Source organism: Macaca fascicularis, chromosome 5, assembly GCF_037993035.2.
Source record: "Macaca fascicularis isolate 582-1 chromosome 5, T2T-MFA8v1.1".
NCBI lineage: Eukaryota > Metazoa > Chordata > Mammalia > Primates > Cercopithecidae > Macaca > Macaca fascicularis.
In genome coordinates this window covers 166,937,687-166,955,007 of record NC_088379.1, presented here as the reverse complement: position 1 = coordinate 166,955,007, position 17,321 = coordinate 166,937,687, and the positions used below count along the sequence as shown (strand labels likewise).

Genomic DNA, 17,321 nt, shown 5'->3' with positions numbered 1-17,321 from the left:
CATAAGTGAAGGAGAAATAAAATCCTTTACAGATAAGCAAATGCTTAGAGATTTTGTCACCACTAGGCCTGCCTTACAAGAGACCCTGAAGGAAGCACTAAATATGGAAAGGAACAACCGGTACCAGCCATTGCATAAACAAGCCAAAATGTAAAGACCATCGAGGCTAGGAAGAAACTGCATCAACTAACAAGCAAAATAACCAGCTAGTATCATAATGGCAGGATCAAGTTCACACATAACAATATTAACCTTAAATGTAAATGGACTAAATGCTCCAATTAAAAGACACAGACTGGCAAACTGGATAAAGAGTCAAGACCCATCAGTCTGCTGTATTCAGGAGACCCATCTCACATGCAGAGACATACATAGGCTCAAAATAAAGGGATGGAGGAAGATTTACCAAGCAAATGGAGAACAAAAAAAAGCAGGGGTTACAATACTAGTCTCTGATAAAATAGACTTTAAACCATCAAAGATCAAAAGAGACAAAGAAGGCCATTACATAATGGTAAATGGATCAATTCAACTGGAAGAGCTAACTCTCCTAAATATATATGCACCCAATACAGGAGCACCCAGATTCATAAAGCAAGTCCTTAGAGACTTACAAAGAGACTTAGACTCCCATACAATAATAATGGGAGACTTCAACACTCCACTGTCAACATTAGACAGATCAACGAGACAGAAAGTTAACAAGGATATCCAGGAATTGAACTCATCTCTGCAGCAAGCAGACCTAATAGACATCTATAGAACTCTCCACCCCAAATCAACAGAATATACATTCTTCTCAGCACCACATCGCACTTATTCCAAAATTGACCACATAATTGGAAGTAAAGCACTCCTCAGCAAATGTACAAGAACAGAAATTATAACAAACTGTCTCTCAGACCACAGTGCAATCAAACTAGAACTCAGGACTAAGAAACTCAATCAAAACTGCTCAACTACATGGAAACTGAACAACCTGCTCCTGAATGACTACTGGGTACATAATGAAATGAAGGCAGAAATAAAGATGTTCTTTGAAACCAATGAGAACAAACATACAACATACCAGAATCTCTGGGACACATTTAAAGCAGTGTGTAGAGGGAAATTTATAGCACTAAATGCCCACAAGAGAAAGCAGGAAAGATCTAAAATTGACACTCTAACATCGCAATTAAAAGAACTAGAGAAGCAAGAGCAAACGCATTTGAAAGCTAGCAGAAGGCAAGAAATAACTAAGAACAGAGCAGAACTGAAGGAGATAGAGACACAAAAAACCCTCCAAAAAATCAATGAGTCCAGGAGTTGGTTTTTTGAAAAGATCAACAAAATTGACAGACCACTAGCAAGACTAATAAAGAAGAAAAGAGAGAAGAATCAAACAGACACAATAAAAAAAGATAAAGGGGATATCACCACCGACTCCGCAGAAATACGAACTACCATCAGAGAATACTATAAACACCTCTACACAAATAAACTAGAAAATCTAGAAGAAATGGATAATTTCCTGGACACTTACACTCTTCCAAGACTAAACCAGGAAGAAGTTGAATCCCTGAATAGACCAATAGCAGGCTCTGAAATTGAGGCAATAATTAATAGCCTATCAACCAAAAAAAGTCCAGGACCAGATGGATTCACAGCTGAATTCTACCAGAGGTACAAGGAGGAGCTGGTACCATTCCTTCTGAAACTATTCCAATCAATAGAAAAAGAGGGAATCCTCCCTAACTCATTTTATGAGGCCAACATCATCCTGATACCAAAGCCTGGCAGAGACACAACAAAAAAAGAGAATTTTAGACCAATATCCCTGATGAACATCGATGAAAAATCCTCAATAAAATACTGGCAAACCGGATTCAGGAGCACATCAAAAAGCTTATCCACCATGATCAAGTGGGCTTCATCCCTGGGATGCAAGGCTGGTACAACATTTGCAAATCAATAAACATAATCCAGCATATAAACAGAACCAAAGACAAGAACCACATGATTATCTCAATAGATGCAGAAAAGGCTTTTGACAAAATTCAACAGCCCATCATGCTAAAAACGCTCAATAAATTCAGTATTGATGGAACGTACCTCAAAATAATAAGAGCTATTTATGACAAACCCACAGCCAATATCATACTGAATGGGCAAAAACTGGAAAAATTCCCTTTGAAAACTGGCACAAGACAGGGATGCCCTCTCTCACCACTCCTATTCAACATAATGTTGGAAGTTCTGGCTAGGGCAATTAGGCAAGAGAAAGAAATCAAGGGTCTTCAGTTAGGAAAAGAAGAAGTCAAATTGTCCCTGTTTGCAGATGACATGATTGTATATTTAGAAAACCCCATTGTCTCAGCCCAAAATCTCCTTAAGCTGATAAGCAACTTCAGCAAAGTCTCAGGATACAAAATTAATGTGCAAAAATCACAAGCATTCTTATACACCAGTAACAGACAAACAGAGAGCCAAATCAGGAATGAACTTCCATTCACAATTGCTTCAAAGAGAATAAAATACCTAGGAATCCAACTTACAAGGGATGTAAAGGACCTCTTCAAGGAGAACTACAAACCACTGCTCGGTGAAATAAAAGAGGACACAAACAAATGGAAGAACATACCATGCTCATGGATAGGAATAATCAATATCGTGAAAATGGCCATACTGCCCAAGGTTATTTATAGATTCAATGCCATCCCCATCAAGCTACCAATGAGTTTCTTCACAGAATTGGAAAAAACTGCTTTCAAGTTCATATGGAACCAAAAAAGAGCCCGCATCTCCAAGACAATCCTAAGTCAAAAGAACAAAGCTGGAGGCATCACGCTACCTGACTTCAAACTATACTACAAGGCTACAGTAACCAAAACAGCATGGTACTGGTACCAAAACAGAGATATAGACCAATGGAACAGAACAGAGTCCTCAGAAATAATACCACACATCTACAGCCATCTGATCTTTGACAAACCTGAGAGAAACAAGAAATGGGGAAAGGATTCCCTATTTAATAAATGGTGCTGGGAAAATTGGCTAGCCATAAGTAGAAAGCTGAAACTGGATCCTTTCCTTACTCCTTATACGAAAATTAATTCAAGATGGATTAGAGACTTAAATGTTAGACCTAATACCATAAAAATCCTAGAGGAAAACTTAGGTAGTACCATTCAGGACATAGGCACGGGGAAAGACTTCATGTCTAAAACACCAAAAGCAACGGCAGCAAAAGCCAAAATTGACAAATGGGATCTCATTAAACTAAAGAGCTTCTGCACAGCAAAAGAAACTACCATCAGAGTGAACAGGCAGCCTACAAAATGGGAGAAAATGTTTGCAATCTACTCATCTGACAAAGGGCTAATATCCAGAACCTACAAAGAACTCAAACAAATTTACAAGAAAAAAAAAAACAACCCCATTAAAAAGTGGGCAAAGGATATGAACAGACATTTCTCAAAAGAAGACATTCATACAGCCAACAGACACATGAAAAAATGCTCATCATCACTGGCCATCAGAGAAACGCAAATCAAAACCACAATGAGATACCATCTCACATCAGTTAGAATGGCGATCATTAAAAAGTCAGGAAACAACAGGTGCTGGAGAGGATGTGGAGAAATAGGAACACTTTTACACTGTTGGTGGGATTGTAAACTAGTTCAACCATTATGGAAGACAGTATGGCGATTCCTCAAAGATCTAGAACTAGATGTACCATATGACCCAGCCATCCCATTACTGGGGATATACCCAAAGGATTATAAATCATGCTGCTATAAAGACACATGCACACGTATAATTATTGCGACACTATTCACAATAGCAAAGACTTGGAATCAACCCAAATGTCCATCAGTGACAGACTGGATTAAGAAATGTGGCACATATACACCATGGAATACTATGCAGCCATAAAAAAGGATGAGTTTGTGTCCTTTGTAGGGACATGGATGCAGCTGGAAACCATCATTCTTAGCAAACTATCACAAGAACAGAAAACCAAACACCGCATGTTCTCACTCATAGGTGGGAACTGAACAATGAGATCACTTGGACTCAGGAAGGGGAACATCACACACCGGGGCCTATCATGGGGAGGGGGGAGGGGGGAGAGATTGCATTGTGAGTTATACCTGATGTAAATGACGAGTTGATGGGTGCTGACGAGTTGATGGGTACAGCACACCAACATGGCACAAGTATACATATGTAACAAACCTGCACGTTATGCACATGTACCCTAGAACTTAAAGTATAATAACAATAATAATAATAATAAAAAAAAAACAAATGTTCTTTCGGAAAACTTAAGCCTGCTAGTTACATAATTATAAAAACTAATTATATTAGTATTTTTAATACAAGTAATGCACATTTAAATTTTAGTTTAAGTGACCAACAGATACTCTAAATTAAACAATAAAGAGCTAAATAGAATTCAAACACAGAGGTTGGGTGAGTTCGGATGAGAGAATTAAAACACCAAGTTTTAAAGCCTAACAGAATTATATCACTAGGTTAGCTGATTCAACAAATACACATTTGTCATTATGCATTTTATTCTGAAATTCTAAATCTTGGATTAATGTTTGCAACAAAATCAGATCTTTATATTTTCTTACTCTTTTGCCAAAATGTATTGGCATTCATACAGTTCTGCAGTTCAGTTTATATGTCATTGTCATTTTTTTCTTAGAAACATATTTCAAAGTTATTTTCAGTGTGAGACCCTGAAACTTTTAGACAGAGTAAACTGTGTTTGCATATTAATTGAGAAGTTAGTGCACAATATCCACTTTAAAAGTTGAAAGCAAGCTAATTCTTTTGGGGTTGCTTGGTAACTAATAAGGAGAATGTCAAACTGAAAGACAAGTTTGACTGGAGCAGCTTTTGAATAAATAATAGAATTGTTGTCAACTTTAGCCTTAAAGAAGTGAGATGGGGTCCAATTCTAAGTTAAACTAAAGCAAAGACAGTTGAAAAGTCTTTTGTGTTTTCTTAGTAAAATTCTCCCCTATGTTTGTGCCTAAACTTATTCCTTCACCAACAATTTATGATTAATGTAGAGCCATTGAAAGCAAATTCTGAAGGTATTATTTAATATCTGTTAGGATTAAGTGGAATGGCCTAAGGCATTTGAGAAGCATGATTATTTATTATTCATTAACCATTTGCTTATTTATTTATAAATCCATATTCATGCAATTTAGTGATTTCTTAGAGAACTATATGCCCACCAAGAGTTATTACTTCTCCAATAAAATATTTTACGTAAGATGGGGTATAGGGGCTCACCCCTCTAATCTTAGCACTTTGAAAGGCTGAGGCAGGAGGATTGCTTGAGCCTAGGAGTTCAAGACCACCCTGGGCAAAATAAGGAAGCCTCGTCTCTACAAAAAATAAAAAAGAAATTAGCCTAGAATAATGATATGTGTCTGTAGTCCCAGCTACCTAGGAGGCTGCAGTGGGAGGATCACTCCAGCCTGGGAGGTCAAGGCTTCAGTGAACCATGTTCATGTCATTGCACTCCAGTCTAGGCAACAGAGCAAAATGCTCTCTCAAAAAAATTATACGTACATATTTTTAAAGGTGAGAATCATGTTCCTGGGAATATGTACAAAAATCATTTTGATCCTTCTATAGTGAAACTTTATATGAAACTGTTGATCACATATTTACTTACATATTTTGACCTATTTTCTGTTTTATTTCCAGCAGGAAAAAAATCAAGAAAGTTCAAGAGTCAAAGGTAAGAAATGATTGCTTTAAGATAACAATTACATAAACTCATAAAAGAAAGAAAAAAGAGATGTGATGCTGCTTTGAATAAAAAGTCAAAAACGAGAAAATAATGATAATTAAAAATATTCAGTGTGATTTTACAGCCATTTTGAGCCTTTTGAGGATTTTGGGTATTCTTTCTTGATGTTTTCCACCTTCATACAGTGCTCTTGAAAACGTCAACTTTATTTTATTTATTCCCTATATTGTAGTGATTGAACTACTCCACCAACCATTTTTCCTACGAGTTGGTGTTGTGTCTCCTCTATGTATTGGCAAATGGACTTCCTCAAAATGTGTTTCATGGAGACCCGACTATGTAGTCACTGCCATCTAGTTAATTTTCTACAAAAAGGCTACAATATATTTATGCATTAAAAGTTGGCGATAGCTCCCAGTATGCTAATAGGCCACATTATTCTAATGTTGGAAGACTCTTTTCTCTATAGTCACATTCTTAAATTTTGAAGTTTACTCATCGAGATAATAAATTAGTCTATGTAGATTGTCATCCTTCAATAAAAGGCTTCCATTAACTTGTGCTTCTGCTGATCATAATGATGGCACATCACAGACTTTTCTTAGGTTGTTCCCTCTGGCGTCTCCATTCACGTGTTGGCTCTTCTTAGTCTACATTTTGGGCTTCGTTGCTCACCTTTCCCTTCCCGAAGGCATCCCAACCCCAAGCCTGTCTAAGGAGTGAAGCACAGTTGTCCAGTTTTTTTCCCTCCTTTTTGAATAGAAAGATACGTTTACTGTTTTTACCTTTTTCAATGTTCTACAAAAATTTAAAAATGAACATGAAGTAGTTACTAAGCTTACATGGTCTTCTGAAATGCTGAAAGGGTAGTTACACTTCAGAGGCTCTCTAGATTGTCAATACAATCTTGCTTATTTATAACAAGTCCAAATAAAATCCTGTCTGCACATTTCCCCACAACTGACTGACTTTTACAACGTATTTTTTTCCATGTTGGGTCATCTGTGTGTCTATATTGCTGAAGAATAAAAAACACATGCTTTTGTATTTTTAAATAATTTTGCAAGATATATTTTGTTCAAATGAATTATGTAAGACTGTTCTTCCAGGGATTCCCAAACTATTTGTGTGCATTTTCAGCAAACTGAAGTATTGTTTGTTATTTTATATGTGAAATTATTACACTTATTTATCCTCCAAGCACTCATATTAACTCCAAGTTTTATACTTTTGTGTTGCAAAGGGGAATTTTTACTTCAAGATATGCTGTATGATGTGCATTTAAATGATGCATGCATTTTAAGTTTACTGAGTACGCATCTTCCTTCTTATGAAGGGTTTCAGGGTTTCAGGTTTATCTTAAATCATATTTGTATGCTTTTATAGTAAAATAAGTGTACTGTAACTTTCTTCTTGATAATTTATTGCCTTGGGCTATATAAATCATATCATCTGAAGTAGTAGAAATTACGTTTTTCCAACTACTCTCTAGGAACATGTTTTCTTTTATAATGCAATAACAATTTCAAGATGATGTTTGTCACTCCTTTCACTATTAGTAGCCAGCACATGGTTCAGAAATTTCACACACATTGTGGCTTTTAGACTACTAACTTTGTTTTTTTTTTGAGACAGAGTCTCTGTTGCCCAGGCTGGAGTACAGTTGTGTGATCTTGGCTCACTGCAAGCTCCGCCTCCTGGGCTCAAGGAATTCTCCTGCCTCAACCTCCCGAGTATCTGGGATTACAGGGACCTGCCACCACGCCCAGCTAATTTTTTTTGTATTTTTAGTAGAAACAGAGTTTCACCGTGTTGGCCAGGATGGTCTGGATCTCTTGACCTTGTAATCCTCTCGCCTCGGCCTCCTAAAGTGCTGGGATTACAGGCGTGAGCCACCGCTCCCGGCCCTAGTAAATCAGAGATACATGTTCACATGAGGACTTGTTGCTTGTCTCTACTTCGAATAGCACTACATTTTTCTTGACTATTTATGGGAATCATCTTGAAACGTTATTTTACTAGAAATTAGGAATGACCTCTTAAAAATGTTTTCAGATGTTAATATTGAAAGATAAAAACCCATTTCGAACCATGAAAGCTATAGCTTACTCATTGGCAGATGACAAAAATTCTGAAAATCAAATATTTTATATTCATTGATTACTAATTATTGAAATGTGAGCTATGTTCTCATTTGATATTAATAATCAATTATCAGCTAGTAATTCTTTGAAGTTCCTGACTAATTGTTAACCTCATTTATTCAAACACATTTATTACATTGTGAGGAGTATGTCTAGAAGTCTTATTTTCTGCATTCTGTGCCTATTTCTGCTAATGACAGCAACCTCAATGTAATGATACCAGTGCCCTGAACTTTTGTTAATATATAAAATGTTTGTTAAAGATAACCTTCCATAAAATTGCACTGAAGATTATAACAGAAAAATGAGATAGTCCTACAGATTTGAAAGAAAGGATCAACTACCAGGCAGCCATATTTAGTAAAGTGTTCTTCAGTAATACAACAGATAAAACATGTTAAATATTGTACATTAGTGCTTAAAATGCTTTGAGAATTTTATAACTATTATTAGACAATGTTTTCCTTTGAGGAACATATCTAAAATAAGAAACACAATAAATTAGTTCACCCCTAATAATTTTTAGGAAGTATTTAAATTTATGGTTTCTTTATTCACTTATATTTGAGAGCATCTCTCTAGAGTTCTCAGAGAAAATGGTAATAGACTTTGAGATTTAAGTAACTATTGGTTTACGAATAACTTACAGAGTCTGTCAACTTAATAAAGTTTTTAATTTTCAAAATAATATAAAAGATTTATGACAACCATAATGATAACATCCTTTGTGGAAAGTGCCTGTACTACTGCACTCTTGCATGCTCCTCAGTATCAGCCTTACCCTTGCTCTGTGAATACAAGGATGTTGGACTGTCCATCCACCGAAAAAGTTCGGTTGCTTTTATTGCAAATTATCTCCTCCTGTTTTTTTCAAGTGGACACTCTTGCCTTTACGCATTCAGAAGTGATAAAAATAAAGTATGATTTTTTTTCATTTCCAGTTATATTTTGGTTAAGACTTTGCAATTAAGAGACACTGAGCTCTAAAGTTATTTCCCTAATGAGCACTTCCATATAATATATTTTAATACTTATATTTTTGTAAATATCTATTAGATTTCAGACATTGTATTGAGTTTTCTACATATATCATCTCATTTTAATCTTCAAATACATATTATTAAATAAGACTTAGCATTCATACATGCTAGAATTTTGAGAAATCATATCCAAAGTATATAATTCAGACCAGGCATAGTGGCTCACACCTGTAATTCCAGCACTTTGGGAGACCAAGGAGGGTGGATCACTTGAGGTCAGGAGTTCAAGACCAGAAGACCAGCCTGGCCAACATAGTGAAAACCAATCTCTACTAAAAAAAAAAAATTAGCCAGGCATGGTAGTGCATGCCTATAATCAGGAGGCTAACGCAGGAGAATAGCTTGAAGCCAGAAGCAGGTTGCCGTGAGCCGAGATCGTGCCACTGCACTCCAGCCTGGGTGACAGAGCAAGACTCTCTCTCTTAAAAAATAAAAATAAAAAGGTAAATAATTTAGATCAATATTGCCATTTTTGTTCTTTCCTAAAATAGATCATGGTTTATTTAACAAATTACCAATTGTACATTAGGTAAATTTAGCATACTGTTATTAGTGACACTTTTTGTTATAAATTTTATGGACATGAATTTTATTATTTATGTATTATTTTCCTTTAATCGTGTGGTTATAAATATTGACTGTCTTGCAAATTTACATAAATACTGTTCAGTGCTTCATAACTTTAAGAAAAAAAATCGATGATGATAAACACGTCACAATAGTGTTCTAAGAAAGTATCTAGGACTTGTGCCAGTTTGTTTACTAAATACTTATCTTTGAGAAATGACTTAACCTCCCTTGATATGATTCATCTTTTTTGGTAAATATTAGCACAACATACCCATGGTATTAAAAGTCCTTTACATATAAGATATTCTAAGGCTTATAATTTTAAAAGGACATTAAACAATGGTATTATTATAAACATTTATCTTTCAAAACTCTATAATCCTCCATAAGCTCAATGAGACAAGTATTATGTCATATATATCAGTGAACATGAAAAGGGGAAGCCACACACTTGTTCTTCCTATAAAGCAAATGTTCTTATGTATATGAAACCACAGGAAAATATTATGCTAAGACTATATCTAATCAAGTTAAAAGTGTGTATTTGAGACAATAAAGGTATTATGGCACCTGCAAGCTACACACACATACACACACACATACATACACACACACACACACACACTCTCTCTTACGTACATATACATTACTTTCAGTTTATTTTTATGCAGCCATATGTTCAGATTCTCCTTTATTTTCTTTATTGTATATTGGCACCTCAGAGCACTGAAAATCACCTAATGCATCCAGGGATATATATTTATATCAATCAAGTCAGAGGGGTGTTGCTGTGAGAATGGAAATAGGGAACTCCAAATCTAGAATGCCTGAATATTCAGAGCTCTTTCTAGTAGATTAATCTCACAGTTTCTGAGGTTGGTCACTACTTCAAGGTGAGGTAGCCAGTCAGAAATGGTGAATAGATAGAAATGGGCCTTCAGATTCTTAGTATTGAAAGCCATTAGCTATATTACATTGACCGATTAAAATGTCATGTAAAACTGAAAGATGGTAATTCATGTATTTTGGCCCTATATGAGACTCTGTATAATTATTGCATGTCTTTATATTTATAAAATACAATATAGCCAGTAGCTTAAGTAATACCTGAAATGGAGTTTATTACAATTTCATGAAATGCTTAGTCACTATATTTTTAGTGAATTGCAGTACATGCTTTATTTGTTTGTTTATTCATTTATTTATTTAGACAGAGCCTCACTCTGTTGCCCAGGCTGGAGTGCAGCGGCGAGATCTCGGCTCACTGCAAACTCCACCTCCCGGGTTCAAGCAATTCTCACGCCTCAGTCTTCCGAGTAGCTGGGATTACAGACACATGCCAGCACCCCTGGCTAATTTTTGTATTTTTAGTAGAGACGGGGTTTTGCCATTTTGGCCAGGCTGGTCTTGAACTCCTGACCTCAGGTGATCTGCCCTCCTCAGTTTCCCAAAGTGCTGGGATTACAAGCATGAGTCACCACACCTGGCCAATACATGCATTATTACGATTGTTATGTTTGTTAATATTTAGTCCAGAAAGTTATTTTTGGAGTTAATCATTGCTTGTAAAATTTATGAAAATTGAGTATTTTTGTCTATTATACTCAATACTTATAATCCTCAAGTACCTAGAAGACAAGAAAACTTACTCCTTGAAAATATCAGTCAAGGGATTCATGATTTATTTTCTTGGTTTTTAGCAAGCAGTAATGCTGAACAAATGTCAGACAATTTATATATGGTAGACTTGTAATAATAATTCTTAAAAAATAATTAAGTGTTGTAAAAGAATGTGAGGACAACAAATGGTTTATACTGTAATTTTTATGCCATAGCAATTGCATTATATGAGAAAAATTCTATTTTCTCGGATTTATTTTATTAAAAATCAATTTTCTAAATTAAATGAGAGTAGAATGCATTCTCATGAGTAAGTATTGGTTACCTCACAGCAAAATATCAGTGTCACATATACATAACTTGATAGTAGATGATTAATTGGCAACTCTTTAATTACCAATAAGAGAATCTAAAATATGTCAAAATACTTAACTTTATACTCGACTTAACAATACGAATGCAAATTGTTGACTAATAAATCAATTAAAATGTAATTCTCAATTATAATGAGCTCATTGAAATATTTTCTGATTGTCATTAGCTGGCATCTGTTCCATTTATGATCTTTACTATTTAAAAAATGTCATGTCTTTATGTGAGTGAGATTTATGTTTTTGTGATAATGCAAGTTTTCAAAATAGAAATAGTAAAACACTGAGTACAAATTCTGAAAGCCATTACGCACATAAGATAATAATTGCTACTTTGAAAAACATTCAAAAGCATAATTTCAGTTCTAATAAACAATTCTATAAAACAATGAATAATTAGTGACTATTCAAAATTAACAATTCTATAAAACAATAACCAATTCTATGAAAGAAAATTAAGTAAATTTTAACTTATTCACTATAAATAATCTAAATGATGCCATCAAATGCCTCTCTAAATTGCTTTCCTGTAATACAGACCTCAATGTAAGTAGTAACTTTTTCTGAGTATAAGGGTAGTATTTATTCTCCATCCTTTAAAAAACTCATTGAAATAAATTGTTACAATTTAAAATGATATTGATGGATGTCCTTCTGCCACAGGAAGCAGGGAGAAGAACATCCTTCTCTAGCTAATAATCCCGTTTCCATCAACCAGAAGTGTTTTCAAAAAGTAACTGGTCATGTTTCTTGTTTATTCTAAGAAGGGCTCAATTCATATTATGCCAAACCACATAATATTTCTCTCCCCATTTTGCATATATCCTCTAGTTTTCAAAAGTTTACCACCAATACATTTTCTTATCCGATGGATCACTTGTCTAGGTTTCAGAGTCATTTATTTTGCAGCTCATTTTGCCCACCAGAAGGCAGTGCTGTTAAAAAGATATCAACACATTAGCCATGTTGGGGAAAACAACACAGAATAAATTGATTTAGGTTTTTTTGTATTAATAATAAATAATGAATTTGTTGAAATCTGCATTGGATATGAAATGAATGGTATTCAGAAGCTTAAGTAACTTTTATTTGCATAATCCAGTATTGTCTTAACCTACACACTAACATCTCAATATTGTTCTTTTCTTTCAATCACCAAAACAAGATTTCTTGATTCTAGACTTAACAGAGAGCTAAATGCTTTCTTTTTTTTTTTTTTTTTGAGACGGAGTCTCGCTCTGTCGCCCAGCCCAGGCTGGAGTGCAGTGGCGCGATCTCGGCTCACTGCAAGCTCCGCCTCCCGGGTTCACGCCATTCTCCTGCCTCAGCCTCCCGAGTAGCTGGGACTACAGGCGCCCACAACCGCGCCCGGCTAATTTTTTGTATTTTTAGTAGAGACGGGGTTTCACCGTGGTCTCGATCTCCTGACCTTGTGATCCGCCCGCCTCGGCCTCCCCAAGTGCTGGGATTACAGGCGTGAGCCACCGCGCCCGGCCAAGCTAAATGCTTTCTAGTGCAAGTTTCGTAAAAAGAAGTACATATAAGCTCACGCCTGTTATTCCAGCACTTTGGGAAGCCAAAGCGGGTGGATCACTTGAAGTCAGGAGTTTCCTAACAGCCTAGTGAACATGGTGAAACTCCGTCTCTACTAAAAACACAAAAATTAGCCAGGGGTGGTGGTGGGCGCCTGCAATTCCAGCTACTCAGGAGGCTGAGGCAGTAGAATTGCTTGAACCCGGGAGAAGTAGGTTGCAGTGGCCAAGATTGTGCCACTGCACTCCAGCTTGGGTGACAAGAGGAAAACTCTGTCTCAGAAAAAACAAACAAACAAACAAAAAAACATAAGCTGTCTCCTGAAATAGTTGAGTGTCATGTTTCAAGAATATCAAGTAATATTAACCAAAATGTGTTTGATGGCTTAATTTATTTAGCTTGAAGGAATAACTTCACTTACCTAGAATGGTTGGCCTTTAATGAAAGAGCAGCTCTTAAAATGTTCATATGAATATTGCCTTTTTTTCTTACGAAAATCCCTGTTTCATTTGTCAATACAAATTATACAGTCTATCACATTTCCTTTTTTGCTTTGTTTGTCCAGGAACTATAAACATGAAATTTGGCTTTATTAAAGAGAGCATATTTGCTTGGAGTTTTTAGAATATGTATTTCATCCTTCTTACCTAAGAACCTAGCATTTAGTTAAGTGCATTTTAAGTATTTTTATGTTATTTGAAATATATTTTAGAATTATTAATATAAAAATTTCATATAAAAAGGTTTGCAATTCTGTAAGTGGTATTATACCCAATGACTTCTATGATACTAAGTAGATAGATGGGTTTTTTTGTTGTTTAAATATGATACACTATTTAGAGTTTTACCTATTATTCCAAAATCAAATAATATCCCTCTTAAATAATTATAAGATATATTTCACAGCTGCAGCTCATTATATGGGTAATAACTTTTTTGAATTACTTAGATAGTAATAATGTCATTCTACTAAAATTTATGTCATTGCTTCTTAAATTATTGGGGCATGGAATCATTATCCATAGGACACTTGAATGGAAATTCTGCTCGAATATGCTCTGTACTATTGAAAAATTTCTATGTAATCCTTTATCCCAGAATTCAGACTCTGAATACTAGGCTCAATTATTTATCCCCCACTTAAGATTTCTTAATCTCCCTTTCTAACCTGTAATATAAATATAATATGCCACAAAGTGCTGTTTGAAGTATTAAATGAAGTTAACTACATAACCCTTTTGAGTAAAATGCAAAAAATCATGTTTTAAGTACATCCATGGTAGAAACATATATATCGAAAGCCTTAATTTCATATAATGTTAAAATTAGAGATCAAGAAGTGTTGACTTCTATGTCGAACCATTATTTTACAAAATTTTAAGTTATGATTCACTTATTTTCCAAACTTGAAGATACCTGACCTACTGATATTTAGTATCCTCTAGTTGTCTAGAGGATACTTATTTTTAGACTAACACTAATACTTACCTTGTTTTTCCCATGATGCATGGAGCACCATAATGAAAAAAATACAGTAGACAGTACTTTGACCATAAATATATATAAAAGATGCTTTCCTTATTTGGGGGGAAGTAAAGCATTATTCTCTCAGAGTACGAATTTGATGTTATAATAATGGCATATATTTAAATTTAGGGCCAAGTTGCAGTGGCTCATGCTTGTAATCCCAGTGTTTTGGGAGGCTGGAGGATTGCTTGAGGTCAGGAGTTCAACACCAGCCTGAAAAGCGTAGTGAGACCCTGCCTCTAAAAAAATCAAAATAAATAAAAGAATTAGCCTAACATGGTGGCACGTGTGTAGTTTAGCCCCTCTGGAGGCTGAGGTTGGAGATCCCTTGATCCCATGAGTTCAAGGCTGCAGTAACTATGATCATGCCACTACATTCTAGGCTGGGTAACAGAATGTGACCCTGTCTCCAAAATAAATAAATGAATAAATAAATAAAGGAATTTATCTGAAATTCTTAAAAAAAAAACAAGAAACAAACTTAATAACTTAAACTATTGTTTGTAGTTAACTACTACTACATTTAGAAACAACTGCTGTGTGCCCCAAATTTTGTGGTAATGTTAGCTTGCCAGAAGAATTCAGGAAAAAAAAAAAAAAAAGATAATGGTAAGCTCAGCTGCAGCAGATAATGAAGGTTATTTAAACAAATATGTGTTAATTTAAATATTAGAAACAGTGTTAGGTGCCAGGGAAATAAAAAGTAAAGACAAAATTTCTGTCAGGTCCTCTGCCAAGTGCTTTTCAAGTTCTGTGTTACTTTATATAACCCTCAGAAGAATTGTATATATTCACAAGAAGGTAAATATTGATGATCTATGTATCATCTAAAAATGACAATTGTTACCATTTTGGTATATGTGAATTCGGAATATTTTTACATATGCAAGTGTATTTGTGAAAAACTTCCAGTATTGCTTTAGAAGTGTTAGTGAATATCCTTTTTTAAATAAAGTTTGCATATGCTCTGTGGTGGATTCTGTGAAATGGTTCACTTAATAACCATTTCAAACACCAAATGGCATGCTTTCCTTTTTATAGACTTTTTTACAGGGTCTAGTATATCAAAAGCTACATTTCCCAGATCCCTTTGCAGTTAGCCTTCTAGATTTGCTTGACGTTTCTCCTATCAGATTCATGCAAGCAGGGCCTTTTATGGAATGACTTACTGAAAGGCCAGCCCATTTTTGTGGGATACCCATTTTCCTTTCACAGATAATGGCAAGGGCTGTGTGGCTCTGAAGCCCGAAGCCAGCAGGTAGGGAAAAGTCTTCCTCTATGGTTAATTCTGATGATGCAGAGGTAGCAAATCCTTTCATGTCCCAGTTCTATGATGGACCTTTAAAAACTGTTTCTAACAGCTCACTCCACAAACCTTTTTTTCAACCCTATCAGCTATTTTCTACAACCCTTAATAAATCTCTTTTACTTAAATTAAGTAGTGCAGATTCTGTAGTCTGGCACAAAGATCTTTGATCAATGTATCAGTTCATTCTAGAACTAAGAACAACTAAGGATCTGGTATGGAAATATAAAGTACCAAGGTATGATCAGACATTGATAATACCTTGTTCTTTTGGGAAGATTCTGGGAAGCAAACTCATCTGCAAGGCTGATGCAGGCAATGACAACCAGGAGGTACAAGATGTTAAGCCCAAAGGGTAGAGGAAACATATGTATGGTTTAGGCACATATAAAACCAGAGGGTGCAATCTAGCTTGCAAGCATAACTCTAGGAAGTTTTTAACTTAGATGCAGTAATGCTTCAAGCAGTCACTTATTCAGACTTAGGTGTTGAACACCAACTACATGCCATTGTTTTGGGCACTGGAGATACACTACTGAACAAAATTTAAAAATTCTTTCTTCCTAAGTCTTAGATTGCAGGTCCTAGGAAATCTTAGCATACCACATGAGAGTTAATGTTTTCCAGAAAGCAACTCAAATCACCAAAAAAGATCAGGTAGCTTTTCTCGTAAATCCTGAGAACATGAGAGGTCTCTTTAAAAAAAAAAAAAAAAAGTACAAATGTATGGGGATACACGTGTAGTTTTGTTACAGGCACAGATTTCATAGTGGCCAAGTTGGGGCTTTTAGGGTACCCACCACTCAGATAATGTAAATTGTGCCCATTAACTAATTTCTCATCATACCCCTCCTCCCATCTTCTAACCCTTTCGAGTCTTCATTACCCGCCAATCATTCTATTCTCTACGTCCATGTGTACACATTTTTTAGCTCTACTTAAGAGTGAGAATATGTGATATTTGACTTTCTTTGTTTGGCTTATTTCACTTAAGATATGACCTCCAATTCCATCTGCCTCTTAATCTTGTCCCTAAAACTCTTTCCAGTGGTTTAGAATCATGGAGATTAAGTCATAATTGTCATGATGTAATTTGCATGAATTCATAAAGGGAAAGGGCTCTATGTCACCTGTTGGCCCTATTTGGAGTTTGTAAACATTTTATTCTCCCAGGGATATGAAGCAGCAATGACTTTAATGGGATAGACTTAGAACACAAAGGAGCCTAACTTATGGTTTACCCTAGAAGATATCATTAAGTTTTTTCTTTCTTTATATGGCAATCTTTCTAATTTGCCATACAAATTGCTATCCTTTAATGGACAGGGTAGAACATTATTTTCTATTATAATTTTTAATAAATTGTGTTTTAAGTTTCTTTAAAACTCTTGGTATGGAGGTTATATGTAAATTATATACAGTGTGAATACAAAATATTAATAT

The 17,321-nt window shown here is 35.2% G+C and overlaps 1 protein-coding gene across 6 annotated transcripts in view; it reads left to right on the top strand.

Annotated features, from left to right (window-relative positions):
- Positions 1–17,321, top strand: part of FSTL5 (follistatin like 5) — an 812,423-nt gene that overhangs the window by 135,218 nt on the left and 659,884 nt on the right. For 4 of the 6 annotated variants that reach the window (XM_005556206.4, XM_015450988.3, XM_005556201.4 and 1 more), the window contains exon 3: positions 5,722–5,755. In XM_005556206.4, coding sequence (XP_005556263.2) covers positions 5,722–5,755 — 34 coding nt within the window. The remainder of the gene's footprint in view (positions 1–5,721; positions 5,756–17,321) is intronic. The other 2 variants (XM_005556204.4, XM_005556203.4) reach the window with 1 other exon arrangement.